Below are 17,291 nucleotides of genomic sequence, written 5' to 3'. Positions count from 1 at the left end.
CTAACACCTCTGGACTGCACCACAGCCAAGCCTGCTGATTTTTAAAATAATAGACTTTAAGTCCTGCTGGTTTTAGGAACTCATGAAATTTAGTCCCACTCACTTTCAAGGACAAATATTACAGAGATTCATCCTCCCCATTTGTGGGCTTCTCAGTATGAAAATCTATTTTCTGCCCTTCTCTATGCCATTGGCTTGCTCCCTACCAATGAAGGCCATTGTCCATTTGGCTCTTAGACCATGTTTTTACCCTTTCTACCTTTTTCAACATGGCCTCTTCCTTGCCTTTAGTTGTGGAGTTTCCCATACCAGTCTTCAGGTAATTGATTGTTATTTACACTGACATGGGTGTTACCTACTTGTGTCCATGGGACAAAATGAGCCTAGGGTCCTCCTTCTGCCATCTTCCCAGCCAAACTTCAAGAACTCCCTTCCCTCTGATCTTCTTTTAAATGTTTTATTTCCCAAGAATGCTTCCCATCGTGCTTCTTCTCAGGGTCTTCAATATTCATTGTATACTTTTGGCAATAATCTCCTGCTCTCAGGTGCATTTTGTAGTCCCCTGTGATTTTCACACACTGTGGCACCCATGAGCTTCCTTCTGTGATTTCCAGGCAGAGCTCCAAACCATGCCACTGTCTCAGTCTATTTAGGTGAGACAGAAACATTCCCTCAGGCAGCCCACGGATAGAAGCACAATACAAACAAGTTCTAATCTGCTCTTTCCACCCCAAGAGAGGGAACTGGGAATTGGGCCATTTCTTCCCAACCGTGTCTTGTCATGTTGCAGAGGGCACTAGGCAAATGCAAACAAAAATCTGGAATTTCCTACCATTTTGAATGTGGCTTTTCCTTGATTAGACATTCACTTTATTATTGCAAATACTTGCTTGGTTTTGAGAGCTCATATAAAGTTATTTTGTCAGATTGTACTTGTTTTTTGTTTGTTTGTTTTCCTGAGGAAACAAGGGCCTGCAGTTTCCTGGTCTGCCATCTTGCTCTGAATTGTCTTTTATTTGATGTTATCTGTGCCCTCTGTCTTCATCATTGATATAAACAATAGAGAGGTGCTTGTATTACTAATGCATTTTAAAGTAACTACTATGCAGGAAAAAGAGGCAATGATGGGTGTCCCCAAAATAGTGCATCAGTGTCAGAAAGAAACAATTGCTTCATGCTGTGTGGAAAAAAATGTAACCAGGCAGATTTTTCTTCTCCTATAATTTAAAATGTTACCTCTTCTGGCTTATGAGAATATTCAGAAACGAGAAAAATTTTAAACACGTTTTAACTCTCCTAGATTTAGTTATTAGATTTCAAGTCTACAGCATGCTTTGCTCTCTCTGTCCCCTGTAATGGCCACACACTCCAGACTTTGTTTCTATAGTCGTCCAAACCTGGATTATCTTCTCATGTAAATGCTCTCTATACTTAGAGGTCCTTATCAAGATCCATTGTTTTCTAGACTTCATCTCTGAATGCTCTACCTTACACTGCCTCCTTTAATCTTTGAATTCTTCTTACAGGCAGTTATATGCACTAGAACATTTAACTACTGAAGAGAGTTGAGTAGGAACTCTTTGGGTTGATAGTGCAGATACCATTGTGCCTATGTCCCATTGAAAACAAAAATGAAAACCAAAACCAAAACACACTAGAAAATTCTTGATCCAAGACACTGTTATACTAGCAAAGATGTAGAAACCAGTTAACTAGAAATGAGGGATTATGTAGAAAAAGGGAAGGCCTCAACAAGTCTACTCAATGGGAAGCTATAGGAGGGAAGAATAAGGAGTGAGGGAAAGAAAGTCTAAGGCTGAATACTTGCCCAACCCTAATTTTACCAGGGACGCCATTCTTCCCATAAGTATAATTTTTACTCAGACTTCTATTGTTATATTGCTTTAATTTCATGTACCTGGCAGATGAAATCAGATCTTCTTGGTTGTATGAGGATGAACTCATAATTCTATGTATGAAGTAATGTGTTGGTTCATTATTAAGAGTCTTGTCTTCTTTCTGGAAAAGTGAAAACCATGTGTGACATAAAGTACAGTTTGACATGTACTTTTCTCACCTTATTGGCATATTTTGCACTCTATACTATAATGAAAAAAAAAAACTTCTAGAGATTACTTAAAAGATGGATGAATCCCATAACTCTAATGAAAAGGTCTCTTTCTGATACTTTTTTTTTTTTGGAAATGACTCAGGGAAGATGATATATATTATAATATTGGAGTTTGAGTAGACTTTAAATACAAATTTAAGCAGTATTCAAAGAATATAATTTTCCATTTCTTCACTTTACAAATATTTTAAATCATATCTTACTGAGTTGAAAAAGAAAAGGAACTGAGACATAACTCTGGTCAATTGAGAAGCTTTTCTGGTCAACATTCTTAATATGTCCTCTAATATATTTGTTAGGAATTCAGTGTGATTTCATGGCCATATTTTTTTTTATGAGAATATCTTTATTGTGGAATTTCTTAAAATTTTAAAATAGCTACTATTACTGGGATTATAGTTCATATAATCCATTTTGAGTTTTGCTAATATTATAATGTTTCTTTAGTTATCTATAAAGTCAGCTTTTCTGATTATGAGGCTTAAGAAAGCTATTCTGAAGACTGCATCTGGTTATGAAATAACGCACAGCTTCCCAATTGATACATCAGAATATGTGTTAAGTTACCTGTTAAGGTTATGATTGGAACAGAGTTGTATCTCTGTTCTTTTTCTCTTGTTCATCTCAGTTTTTGTGTATATCCAGGAAACCTATCAACTGGATAATCAATAGAACTGTATCACCAGGCAATATCACATCATATATACTTTTCAAAAACATGTTTTGATACCAGTTTTTGGACAGGGCCAACCTTAATGATCACTGAAATCCAGACTGTCATTTGAGGGGTGTATGATAGTAGGGACAAGAGCTACACCCCATGAGGACAGTGGAGCATATGGGCTAGTTGTAAGGGTGATATTTAAGATATTTTGATGCCCTGTTAATTTTGGGCATGTTGGCTAAGTAACTTTTAAGAAAAAGTTGGCTATGCAGCTCACCCAAAAGACACATAGCTATTAAGTGAGAGTCAGGATTCAAACTCAATCTAAATCCATATGGGTCTTTTTTACTTCCTCCAACATTGACCCAATTTCTAGGGCTATCTTACCTATATAAGTTTTCTTTACACAAATGTTCAATGGGTATTTACCAGCCAAAATACAAAAGGACTGGGATTTGTTAAATAAATGGATTTAAACCATTAACTTGCATTTCTTTTCAATGATTTCTGTCCTCTATTCTCCTTGGGCTTCTAACTACTCTAGGTCTCTTTCCATTATCTGCTGTCCTTCCATTGAGTTTCATGACTTCGTCTGTTAATGATTTCTTTTATACCATAAATATTACCAGGCTTAGGAGGAGACTAGAACAATTTTGGTATTCTTTTCTGGCTAATTAAGATACATTCTTGGACAGAATTTCTGAAGATCTCTAAACATAGATATCTGTCGCTGACAGTTATGTTTCTCATTCACCTTACTCTGTGGCTTTTTCTCCCAAGAGCCTGTTTCAGTCATGTTTCTTGAGCACGTAGCCATGTCAAGCTCAGCAATAGTTCTTTTAACTTTTCTCGCCTTAGGTTCTATTATGTGATTTGAGGTTGCTTCAATACATTCAATATTTACACTGGATGTGGACTGACAACATTTGCTTAGAGACAAAAATTTTTTCAGGCTGCTTGTGCTTTCTACTGGCTTCGTGGCTTCTTTCACTTGATCTTCAAATTGTTCTAAGGATCCTTCTTGTGTAACCTCTTTCAAAACAACTTCACCTTCAGACATTAGTCCCTCTTCTGTGGCATTTACTGAATCTTCTTGATAAATATCATGAGCTACTAACCGAATGATAAGATCTTTTTTGTTCTGAACATCTTTTAAAAGCTCTACCTTGGTGATATCAGGCTTTCTTATATTCTGAAATGAATTTCTGCAAACAGCCTGGAATTGAAGGTAAAACAAGCATTAAAAACAAATGCCTCAATCACTCTTCTTGTGGTTCTATTGTAAGATAGCTATTTTAATATGATTTTTAGTTTCAGTTTAAGAAATATTATCTTCAAATGCCATTATACTTGTATATTAGCAATGTTTTAAGAAGAAGAAACATATGAAAGTTATAAAAAAAACATGCTTGCATCTAGCATTTATTTTCTATGCCAGAGATCATCTTAATGTATCAGAACTTACTCCAAATTATAGAGGAACATCTGACATTGGTTTCTTTTCTTTTTTCTTTTTTTTCTTAAGCTTTATATTTTGCTGTGTCATAATTTACTTTTTGTTTTTCATTGACCTTGAAAGTTTTGGGACAGAAATATCTATTTTTCTAAAATTCTAGATCGGCAATCATAGAGAACACCAATGTATATATATTCAACAAAAAACCAAGGTATTGTCTGATCTTGGCTTTTAAAGATGATTAATAACCAAACTTGTGAAGATTTTTGACTCCTTAATCCCCATTCTTCCACTCCCGATCCTTTGGTTATATTTTCCAAAAGAATATTCAAAACATAAATCTTAATTTTTTTTTTACCCTCCTAGTCAAGTCTTACTTTCCATTTTCAATGTCTAAAAACAGATTTAAAAAAAAGACAACTATAACTATAATTAGAATTGCTCTAATTTCTGTAGCTTTTGATGATGCCACAGAACCTCCATCCAAACTGACTTACTAATCGTAGACCTCGACATCCCTTTGTAATATGGTGAGCCAGTTTTTCAGACAATGGTGCCCTAAAAGAATATCTTCTATGGAAAAAAATATAGAAACATCTTTTTAAAGAAATTAAAACACAATTTTGATTTTCTGTGTTAGTAGAGGGAACTAGTGGTTTAGAAAGTGAGGCAGTGACTAAGAGTAAGATTTGTAACAGACAATTTTACAGATAATTAAAAAACAATTTTGAGTAATGTTATTCTAGAGGCCACACAAATTTTACCCCCAAGGGATTACTTTATATAAATGAAGACTACTAAGTAATATGCTAATACAATGATGGGAACATTGTATTAGAATGTTATAGATGTATCAGAACATAGAGAAGAACAAATCTTTTTTTTTTTTTTTTTGAGAAGAACAAATCTTAGAGGTGTAAAGGACTGTCATCTGAGCCAAAAAGTTTAGGGCAAAGGAGATTAAATCAGTGCCTCAGCTCATGATGATCTCAGTATCTGAGTATGAAACATAAAGTACTACTTAACATATTTACTAGCCCTAAGACTTACTTCAGTGTGTTGTAGGACAGTATTGGGAAAAAAAAAAAAAATCACTTCAAGTTTATGCTCCAGGGAGAAGGGTTCTAGAAAACTTTGTTCATTGTCTAGGCCACGGATTATTATCTCTAAACACACTCAGTCGTCTAATGAGGGAAACCCATTAGTGGAAGGGGATTTGACAAAAATCAAAATGTGTAGCTTAATGTAACTGTATAGGCAGACAATCCCTTTGTCCTCCGCGGTATAGTTTCCATGATACAAGGCCATCGTTTTGGCATTTTTAAAGTCATAACTGGTTTAATATATTTGGGCCCCTGGTATGAAGCTTTCGGGCAGAGCTAGGTCCGTAGCAAGGGGAAATCAAAATGGCAGCATTAGGGCAGCTGGATCCAGAATAGGGAGAAAAGAGGAAACTGGGCACTTACTGAGAGCATAGAGAAAATTGAGGAAGGCTAATTAAAATGAAATAATAAGAAACAAGCATACGCTAGCATTTGTAGTGTAATGTTTGTTACTGAATGTTGCTAAAAGTAAAGAGAGCACTACTGTTGTAGAGCTGTAAGTTTGAGAGGTCAAACGTATTTTAGGTAGTTTTTGAAACCTCATGTGTCCTGATATTCTATTAAGCGGCCTTTTAAAACTGCTTTCGATATCCACAAATACTATAGGAATTACATGAGATTTTGCTTCTTCTAAATTTGCATTGAAGATTAAGATTTCAGTCAACCTTATTTTACCGTTAAGGGTATGTTCCTGCATTTCTGTTCTTTAAAAAAAAAAAAAAAAATGCCCGTTTAAACTGATTTTCTTAGGAAAACTAGCCTGAGATCTTTAGAGTGAGCCCCCAAGCTGATATGGCAAGTCCCAATAAATTATATGAGTACACGGATGAACCCGTGCAACCAGTTTATCCTATTGGGCTTGACAATAACAACAAATAACGCATTCCCATATATCTGTTGGAGGAAGGGAATCACGGAACAACCATGTCTCACTATTCACTTCTATTTTTTGCTATTGCTTTTGCACTTACCTCCAAGGGTTTTACATCCAGTCGTCCCATTCTATTTAATGAGATCCGTCTTTCTCTCTTGATCTTTTCCACCTTAGATGTATCTGGTAAGGAGTAGCTTCTCCCACTGATTGACGCTCTTCGCAGTTCAGTTATGCTATGTCCAGTTTTTCTTAAACACTCCATCTTGAGTTTCTCAAGAGGCTCAGTTTTTACAGAAATCACTGCTAAGTGATCTGAGATAATTTCTGGATCTATATTGATTGCTTTATTCCCAATATGAGGAACGATTCTGATCGGAAAATTTTCAGTTGAATCTCGATAGGACTCGTCTTCCTGTAACTCATGCATTATATCAATAGCAGCGTGCTTTTGGGCCTTTTGAATAATTCTATTAACGTCTAGATTTCCAAAGCGTTTAGCATTTGGATTCTTTCCGCTAACTGCATCTACTGGAAGATGTGAAACTCCATTAATAATTAAACTAGCCACTTTTTTAGGGAAAACAGTGTTTGTTCCTTTTAGATCATCATAAAGTTCCTCCTGGGTTCCAGACTGTTGCAGTACGTTACTATAAACAGAATCAATAACCTGAGAAATCATTTCTATACTTTCTGAATTTAAAAGATATTCAGGATCAGCAGCAACAAGATTAATGTTACTCTGGGAAATTTCAGCTGTCACAGATTTCATCAGTTGGGATACAATTTTGTTTAACTCAGGCTTTGATACATTTTTTGCGTCTTTGCATGAGATACTTTGCAACCTTACTATTTTAGCCAAGAACAAGGCCAGTGCTTCCTCTACAAGCCTGGCGTCTAGCATAGGATGCTTTTTGGATGAAGACTTTTCCCCGGACTTAAACTCATCAACAATTCTGAGCACTTTTTCTATGATTTTGACAGCTTCCAGAACTAATTCCGAACTTGATACTTTGTCCTCTACTGGAGGTTGAAATTCAGAATTGGAAATTTCCTTCACCATTAAAAGGCCTATTACATCAGAGAGGACATTGCTCTTACCCATCAAATCTTTAAATACAGAAGTGTGAGAGCCAGAGTGCTTTAAAACACTGGCATACACAGAGTTAACCACTTTTTCGATAGTTTCATTGTTAGCTAAAGGTACAGTAGGCAATTCTTTGGCTGGTGGCACAAGTTTTATCATACTTTTGGACATAAATTCTTGTATCGAATTCAATATTTTTGAGCTTATTGTTTGCATGTCAGTTTCTAGAGATTTGGTTCTTTCCTCATCCACATTTGGAAACATAGATAAAAGCTTTGATAAAAATTTTACGGTAATTTCTTCTACTATGTTATAAGGCAGGATATGAACACGCGACGGTTGAGGCTGGGGAACATCAGCGGTCTGGATGACATCTTTAAGAATATTTTCAACGACTTTGTCAACTTCTGTGCACTGATGAGGAGTCAGCTCTCCAGAAAAATAGTTTTGCAATTGGTTGCCGGACACTTCTTGCAGGACTAAGTCCACTATGGTTTCTGAAAGGATTCTGCATCTGCTGGCCACACAATTTTGTATTACCTCTTGTGATCCAAACTGTGACAAGAGATTATTATAAATAGAATGAATCACTAGTTGAATAATTTCATCATCATTGGGATGTAAGGATTCTACATATTGTATGGTCATATCTTTATCTTTGGAGATTGCTGTTGTAACTGTATTTAATAGTTTCATTTGAAGGAAATCCAGTTTTGTGAACCAATTGTACTCAGATGTTTCTACTCCAGCGTCTGAGACCGTTGAGAAAATTTTCCATAAAAGCGCAGAAATCACGTTCCCCAAAAATTTGTGAGGCAGCATGATGGTGTATGGCGATGATGTTTGACATTCTTTGCTGGCTGTTTGTGCCACCTTTTGGACCTTTCTCACAACATCCTTAGATTCCAGAGGCGAACATGCTGATGCTAGAACCTCATCACAAAATATGAAATTAAGCTGATGTTGAAAAATTTCATTTATCACTGCCCTGGTTAGTCTTCTTGCTAAATTTTCGCCATTGCTCTTTATATCCTTACAAATGGAGTCTTGAGATTTATATTCCTTCAAAATATTGCATACAGAAGAATGAACAACTTTGTTGACCAGCGTCTTATCAATTACTTGTATTTTATCTAGGAAAGGTATCTTATTTGATGAAGGGTTTTCAGTCATTTTGGGCATATGTGGCATTTTATCCCCAGTCATTTTCTTAATGTTGGATGATGTTTCCTCTGCAGTTGGCTTTTTATGCCTAGGAAGTGCTTTAGGAACTGAGGACACTTTATCGGCGGGTGGAAAAAACTGATTTTCCTCATGTGGCCTAAATACCTTAATTTGAGCATCTGAAAATTCCTTTAACAGTGAGTCCATAAGTTTCAGAGCTGTGTCATAAAGTTCAGCTTGATTTTCATCATCACTTACATTTTGGTATCTATTACATATTTGTGTTTCTGATGAGGAAGAAAAGATCAATTTGTTAACCATTTCGGTGATAACATCTTCTAAAAATTTAGCGGGAACAATTCCAGGTTTACTTTTTGGTGGGTAGTGAGGACTGTCTGATTTACTAGGTTCACTTTTAATCTCCTTACTTTTCACTTTTTCTATTTTTTTCCATTTCTCTCTCTCGCTCTCTTTCTCTCTCTCTTTATTTCTCTGTTGGTCTTTATCTTCTTTCTCTTTGACCATTGAGAGGGATGAATCCCTTGTTGAAACAGACTGTGTAAAATTTTGACCAACGTCTTGAATTACATGCGATGTTGCATCAGTTACGAGACTGGGGGGTTTTGAATACTCTGCCGATTCTGCGGAATGATATAGTTCTAAAATATTGTTATAAATGTTTTCAGTGACATTTTGAACATATTCATAATCTGAATATTGTTCCTCATTTACATCTTTTTGATATGCAGGGTCTTTTCCATCCTCGTTGTTTGGCCTTTGGGTAACTGTTTTCAAACCACCTTCTGGTTTGGTCCTTGTATTTCTTGCTTTGGATGTCACAGATAACTGGAAGGGCTTGTCTTCCTTTTTAAACGTATCTACACTTATTTTGTCAATCTCTTCATTTTTTATTTCAACATTTGGTCCAAGTTTCTCCCCCTCATATACTATCATAGTAGCTACTGGAGACTGGGTGTGTACCTTATTATCTTGTCTCTTCTCATCTTTTGTGGCTGATATGCTCGTCTTCTCAATTTCATTACTTTCCAGAGTTGCCACCAAATCGGGCTCTGGCCTAGCTTTACTTTTCACACTAGTAGTTAGAGAAGCGACTCCTGATACATTCTCATTACCTGGAACTTCTGTTTTATTTTCTGTCCCTTTCTTTTTATTTGCCGCGCTTGCAGCTGGCATGGATAGCACGTTAATCACATTGCTTCCCATAATTCTAGTTATAGAGTTAACTACTGTATCTTGGACGTCACCTTTTTTCATTGATGTCTTTTCGGTTTTGAGACTTTTCTTTCTAGCTATTGCGCCGCTGTCTGTTTCCAAAGTGTCCGACACATTTTTCTGGTCTGTGGTTACAGACGTGTGTTTATGCGATTGCTTTGGCAAAGCAAGTTCGTTCCCTTTCAAGGATCTGTTTATCTGTGTAGAGGTTTGCTGTGGTAGGTGCTGAACCCTTTGGGTGATATTATCCGGATTTAGAAATGAAAAGAAGGTGGCAGACCAGTCTCCTGAAAAGAGTGGTTGAATCTTGAAAGCAGAGATTGCCTTCTGGGCTAAAGCAGCAATCGTTTCTATTACAATGTTACTTTTATCATCTGTCTGAATATCACTAGATCTGTACTTTCCCATGAACTGATCATACACAAAATTGGATATCTTGTCAACGGTTTCTTTATCAATTGGTGGAAAAGAAAACATTTCCTCGGCTTTTGGCAGAACTTTAATTTTACTCTTCCTAAATTCTCCTATCAGAGAATTTGCGAACTTTATAGCTAAGCCCACAATGTCTGGCTCTAGCACTTCTTTTTTCTTAGAATCTTCAGTAATACTGGGAAGGGAATAAAATTTATGAACGAGGTCAACGATTACGTCTTCCAAAAATGTAGCTGAATATAGAGCAGGCTGTGTTTTTTCTTTACCAGGTTTACTAAGTACAGACATACGCCCGTGATCAGATATGGCCCTGGAAGATGATTCTTCACCATGTAAAAATGGCTGCAGATGATGATCCATGATTTCCTTCATGATGAATCCAGCTATTTTACTGAGGAACGAGCCCCCCTTTTTGTCTGCACCTTTCTGTACTTCAGCTTGAAATTCAGATTTCTTCAAAATGTTATTACATATAGAGTCAACCAAATTCTCAATCACTTCTAATTGCATACTTTCAGCATGCTCTTCTGCTGCGGCGAGACGGACCTCATGTGCAGATATTTCTTTGATAATTTCCTCTGTCAGCTTTGAAGTTGCATCTACAAACTCACAGTCTGAGGCAACTTCTTCCTCTTTTAGCTCACTGTCACCGTTGGACGAGGGGAAGATATGCACGAGCAGCTTGTAAATCATATCTTCCAAAAGGGAACGAGGCAGCACAGTAACACATGATGGCAAGGTATGGCTGTCATTTGTGATGACATTGAGCACATTTCTAATGATATTATCGGCTTGAGGGGAAGAAAAGGAAGAAGGCACCAGTTCTCCTGAAACTAGTGATTGTACCTGATAGTCATAAATTTCCTCCAATAGCAAGTGATATATTTTTCTTCCAAAACAAACAGTGTCACTTTGTAGAGCCCTGTATACTTGAATCAGAGATTTATATTCATCTAAAATTTTTTCATAAATTAGGTTGACTGTTTTTTGAACAATTTCTCTATATCCTTCTGAAAAACAGATATCAGCATCAAAGTTATCTGCAACTAGAATCTCTGATGTGGTAAACTCCAGAACAATTGAATTTACTAGTGTTGTAACAATGCCAGTAATTTTGGCTTTTACTGTATCTGGGTTTTCAGCAGCCAATAAATTATGTGAGAATGCATAGAGGAGTTTACATAAGAGCTCAGAAATTACTTCCTCCAAAAAGAAAGCCGAATTCACAATGAAAGACAACTCTCTTTGTTTAGGATCTATTGCTTTCTGTTTACGTGTTTGATCAACTGCAGGTGAAAGAAGAGTTTTATCTGCAGATAAAAATGACTGAAGATGGTGGTTAAAGATTTCTTTTATAATAAAACTTGCTATTTTTGAAACAGGTATATTACTTATTCCTTTTTTATCTTTTGTAAGAGATTGGTATAGATTTGAATATGAAAGATCAGCATAAATGGAATCAACCATAGACTGGATATCTTTTTCTGAAATCATACTTTGTTTCCCTTGTCCATGTTTAACAATACATATTGCATGTTTTGAAATTATCGACATGATTTCATTTATCAATTTTATGACTGTGTTACTTAAGTCTGATTGAGAAGTATCTGGGCGTTCTGTCCTGGTGGCCAATTGACTCATCTGAGATAGAAGTTGAGTGACAATTTTCTCCAAATGGGTATGTGATAACATGGTAGTATATACTGTTGATGCCTGCCTTTGAAATCTGGATTTGGTAATGTAACATTGAACTCTCTTCATCAAAACATTAGTATTGAGTTTGGAGTGTGATGTAAAAGGAAGCTTTCCTATAAGGTTTGGATGAATTTGGAAATTAAAAGTTTCAGCGAGGATGATTTTGGTCATCCTTGTAGCTAATGTCTTTGTGTCATTCAGAAAATCTTCATCAGGCATTATTCCCATCTCATATTCTTGCAGAAGTTTGCTGTACACCGTGTCAATAATGTTCTTGACTACATCTCTCTCCACTGGAGGCAAACACAATTGTTCCTCAGCATTTTCTAGAATGCTAACTTCAAATTTTGGGAATTCCTCTGCTATCAAGTGTATGAGTTTTTCAGCTTTATCAAACAGTTCATCTTCTGAATCTCTTACTGATTTTGTTTGCACAATGCCTAACACCCTGTGGAATATTTTGCTTAAAACCCCTGAGACTACATCTTCCAAGAAAGCTGAGGAATAAACAGTGGCATAAAACCACTGCTTTCTTTCATCATCAAAATATGTGTATGATGAAGGAGGTGATAACTTTCCATCCACAAATGGCTGAAGATGTTGGTGACAGATATGTTTAATGATAAAGCCTGCTATTCTATCAATAAGAATATCATTGCTGCCTGTGATATTTTGCTCAACTGGTTCTTGAGACTCAGAGTTTTGTGAAATATTTTTGAATACTGAATCAACGAGATTCTGAACATCATCTTCTGAATAAACTAACTTAGTCTCTTCATTTTTTGAAAATCGTATTTCATGTTGGGAAATTTTCATCCTAATATCGCTGATTATCTTGGAAGCAATTTCATTGAAATTCACTCTTGATCTGTCTTTTGGAGCTTCTCTGTCTAGAATACTGCTAGATGCAGAAGGAAAGATTCTAGATAACAGTCCTCTTATCATGTCATCTAAAAATGTGTATGGCAGCAAGGTGTTATATGGAGATAAACTCTGACTTGACTTGGTAGATTTACTGATGTTACTAAGAATGTCCTGAACAATGTTCTCAGCCATTGGAATAGAATGCGAAGATGACGACAAATCCCCAGAAAATAGTGGATGAAGAAGGTAATCTGAAATAGCTGCTACAATTAAATTGGTAATATTTTCCACAAAAATATCACTGCCTTCAGACTCTTTATCAACTTCAGAGTCTAGCCCATGCTGTTTTAAAACATTTCTATAAATCGAGGTGACGAGTTGGTCCACAATATCTGTATTTATTGAAGTGTAAGGCTGTTCTTTGTCATCATTCAGAAAATGAATTTTAGCTTTGTTAAAATGGCTATTGATTGAGTTTACTATTTTCTGGGTCATATTTTCCAGTTCAATTTCAGTGTTATGTTTTGGACTGAAAATCCTTGATAAAAGTCTGGAAACAATTTCCCCTACAAATGTATCAGGATATATTCCTAAGGGTGATGGTGTCTGGAGTCTGTGTGACTCTGTGACTTCATTGAGAACCTGCTTAACCATATTTGAAACTGCATCCAGTGGAATCTTCGGACGAGGTAAACCTTCTCCACACAAAAATGGCTGAAGATGATTATCAATAATCTCTTGGATAATAAAACTGGCTATTCGGTTAATCATAATTGGGCTTCGGCTGACTATACTTTTCTGTATTGAAACAAGAGAGTCAGACATTTGCATGATATTACTATAAACAGAATCCACCATCTTCTGGAGGTTTTTTCCAGTACATAGATACTGATTATCATATATAGTGAACAAAATTTTATGTTTTGAAATGGCTGATATAACCTTATTTATTATACAGGTAGACATTTCATTGAAATCGGCACTCATGAAATATTTGTTTCCCAAAGAGGAAGCCTTGTTGGGTAAAGGAATGAGTTGAGATAAAAGTCTTCGGATGATGTCTTCTAAAAATGAATGGGACAACATGGTACTGTAGCCTGTTGAAGAACTGAATGAGGAAGTAAATTTTCTCAGTTTATTATGAAGTTTCTGCAATATAATTTCGGCTTGGAGAGGGTAATATGAATTTGGTGCGAGCTTTCCTCTGAAGCAAGATGGGAGTTGGTAGTCTAGAATCTCTAACAATATGCCATTAGTTATTTGTTCTGCTAGTGAGGTATTGTCACATGCTAGATTATCATCACAGGTCACTCTCAATTTATATTGCTGAAAAACATCACAATAAACTGAGCCAACAATTCTACTAATAGTTTCCTCATGGATTGGTGGAAAACACAGCCTTTCTTCAACTTTCCGTAAAGCAGTGACCTGTGCTTTATTAAACTCTTTCACTATGTTGTTGACAAATAATGTATTCATCTCATTGAGCCGGCCCTCAGTGATTTCATTTTTGCCCCACAGTGAAGTAGAGAGATTAAAAAATAGTTCAGAAATTATTTCCTCCAAAAATGTGGCCGAGTACACACCTGTATTTATATCTCCTGGATATGGTTTATTATGGATGGGTATTGTCTCCATATCATTTGATCCCTGTCTCTTGAGAGGAGACACAAAAGTAGAATTTATGGAACATTTCTTGCCAAGTGGTGCTTCTATTTTGGAGCTAACCGCAGTGGGATTATTCAGGGAATCCGTCAAAGCATTACTATCATAACTCATGAATCCTAAAAAGGCTTTACCTTGTCCTAATTCTGTTAATTCTGGCCTGGTTGCCTTTATGAAACTAGCCTGCATCTCTCTTCTTGTGCACGCAAAAGGTGGGGTCTGGGGGAGCTGTACGCTGTGATGTAGTTTCTCCATCAGTGATTTAACCAAGTTGTGGGAAATAATAGTAAGCATAGAGTCTGATGATAATAAATCTTGATCTATTTCTGCCAGATTTTCTAAAAAGTCTGACATATAATCCTGAATTTGTTCACAGTCCATTGCTCCCTTATAATAATCAGATTCTTCATCTACATTTTGCAATGTTTTCAAAAGTTTATATTCTTCTGCTGATATTTCATTGGATAGAGGGCTATTATCGAGAGAAACCGTGTTTGTGCATTTTTCCAAAAGTGTTCTGATAAGTTTCTCACACACGACATTGAGAAGAAAAACTGATTTGGGGGTGAGGCCTAAGTTATTTTCAAGAATGCCGTTACTTTGCTGATCATTTGAGGATGAGTAAAATGTTCCTGCTGTTTTACCAGAATTCATAACGTCATCTGGATGTTCATCTGGTAAAAATAAATCTAAAACAATATTAAAAACTTTATTGACTACTTCTTTGGATTCATGAGTTTTTAGGGTACCAGCCAGATTGTCTAACTTACGTGCCAGATAATTTAATTTACTTTTTTGAAGGAGAGGATCAATTTGGTAATTAGATGATTCCCAATCTTTGGAGCCTTTCTGTCTTTCCAAGGTATTTGTTTCATTGCAAACAGTCACCCTATTTCTTCTAAGCATGGAAAATGATTTTCTTCCATTGCTTTCAAGGTGATGGTTTATTCCAATTTCTTTGGACATTACATGAATCACTCCTGTTAAGAGATCTTGAAAGAGATTATCAAAGTCATCAGGAGCTACTCCCGGGCAGTAAACGTACTTTGTTTCTAAAGGAAGCATTTGCTGTGCGGTGTCAACCTCTATAACGTTACTCTTTAAAAGGATTTCAGTAATGGTATTGGAAATACTTAAAGCAAGTTCCCCAATAGAAATTGACCTGCTTTCAAACATTTGGGAATCAATTGAAATAATCTTGTTAAATGATGCAATTTGGCTTTCCAATGTTTTCCCTTTGGCTCTACTATCTTTGATGTTACCAGAAATGCTTGAAGTTAAACGGCAAATAACAGACTCAGTGAGATGGTCGCAAAATTGATTAAGTGAAGAATCAGTGTAGATACTTCTTAGAGGCTGTTCTGATTCACATTTTTTACTTGACAATGTAGAGATAACAGACACCTTCTCTTCACTGGAAGCTGGAAAGAAATGACTACTTTTAGCATGCATAAAAATAAATATGTACAATTCAATGTATTGGTAATTATTTTCATATGACTTTCTCCTCTGGGATATCTCACTGAAGAAAAAACGTAATCAGGAATGAAACTGAGTTTTCATCAGAAATTTCTTTCCCACCTTAGACTCTTAATTATCAGAAATTTCTTTCCCTCCTTAGACTCTTAATTTTAGCCAGGAAATCAAGTAACCCTGAAGAATTTAAATCTCCCAGTTAAGTGCTGATATCTGTCTTGCTAAGATGGGTTAGGGGCCCTAAGAAGCTGGAAATCATGGAGCAGAATTATCATTTCCTAGTTTAATGTTATAATTTAGCTTATCTGCCATGATCTCTAGAGAGCTCATGTAATTATTTAAAATTATTTTTTCAGTGAAAACATTTAATGTTAGGCTATCCATTACTTTTTTCCTAAAAAAATATTTATTATTTATTCTTATTTATTTGGGGGAGGAACTTTCTTCCCCCCTCAAAACTTCCTCAACACATAATCATCTATTACGTCTCTGCATGCAAAATCAGGCAACACTCCGTGGAGATGGGCAGCTTTTTAAGCTGAGCTTTGACTTCTAGATAGGATTTGGTTATTTTGAGATGAAGAAAGTGAGGAAAGCATATTCCAAGAGGAATAAGAAGCAGAAGTAAAATCAGTGGAAGGCCCCAAACATGTCTGAAAATAGAGAATAGATGTGATAGAGATAAATACCAATGGCATGAAATCATGGATCTTCTCTTGTTTGTTTTTCATTATTATTCTCTAAGTTCACGTAAGCTATGTTTGGGGAAAGACTATTTATGAGCTTGAAATGCAGACGCACAGCTATCCATCTTGAAAGAACGCTCGTTTTGAGGATGAAAAATGACCCCCAGGCAGGTGGATAGGACTGCTGCGATGTGTTTCCCCATTTGAATGGTTGGCAAGTGATGTATCTGACCTGGTATTGAAGCAACTCATAACTGGTAACTGGAATTACTGATCCGGTTCAGGGGTACTATGGCATTATTGGTTTACATTTTTGTGAAACCGCCAATAATCAATAGGTTTTGATACACAAAAAAATGGCTCTTACATATGATTCAACCTCTTAGAAAAGGAGTGAAAATAACTTTGTGAGGTTGTATTTGGGCTTAAAGGAATTTAAGAATCCTGGAATATATACAAAACAAATGGTTAATACCACTGTTCTTAGAAATCATGATTAATGATGCAAAGAATTCAACTGTACACCTTGAAAAGATGAACCACTAACTTCAATCAATTAACTATGTACTTGGCAAGATTATAAAGAGGTCATGTATAAAACCTTTAAAAATTATTTGGAACTCCTATCTTATATTAAACCAAAATCCCCTGCTTTATAGTAATGTCTTCTTCCCTCATCTGTAGATATGGAAAACTGAGCAACAGAATTGTTCAGATTCAAACCATGTGAGGTTAAACTTTGCTTTTTTTTTTTTTCTTTTGTA

At 35.9% G+C, this 17,291-nt stretch overlaps 1 protein-coding gene across 3 annotated transcripts in view; it reads right to left on the bottom strand.

The window, feature by feature from the left end:
* FSIP2 (fibrous sheath interacting protein 2) overlaps positions 1-17,291 on the bottom strand; it is a 75,062-nt gene that overhangs the window by 10,830 nt on the left and 46,941 nt on the right. For 2 of the 3 annotated variants that reach the window (XM_025460431.3, XM_035698176.2), the window contains 3 exons: positions 6,326-15,786; positions 3,550-4,011; positions 1,919-2,019 (listed from right to left, as the gene is read on the bottom strand). In XM_025460431.3, coding sequence (XP_025316216.3) covers positions 1,919-2,019; positions 3,550-4,011; positions 6,326-15,786 — 10,024 coding nt within the window. The remainder of the gene's footprint in view (positions 1-1,918; positions 2,020-3,549; positions 4,012-6,325; positions 15,787-17,291) is intronic. The other variant, XM_035698177.2, reaches the window with a different exon arrangement.

This window comes from Canis lupus, chromosome 36 (genome assembly GCF_003254725.2).
Source record: "Canis lupus dingo isolate Sandy chromosome 36, ASM325472v2, whole genome shotgun sequence".
Classification (NCBI taxonomy): Eukaryota; Metazoa; Chordata; class Mammalia; order Carnivora; family Canidae; genus Canis; species Canis lupus.
The sequence above is the reverse complement of the archived record's forward strand: the minus strand, read 5'-3'. Positions and strand labels throughout refer to the sequence as shown.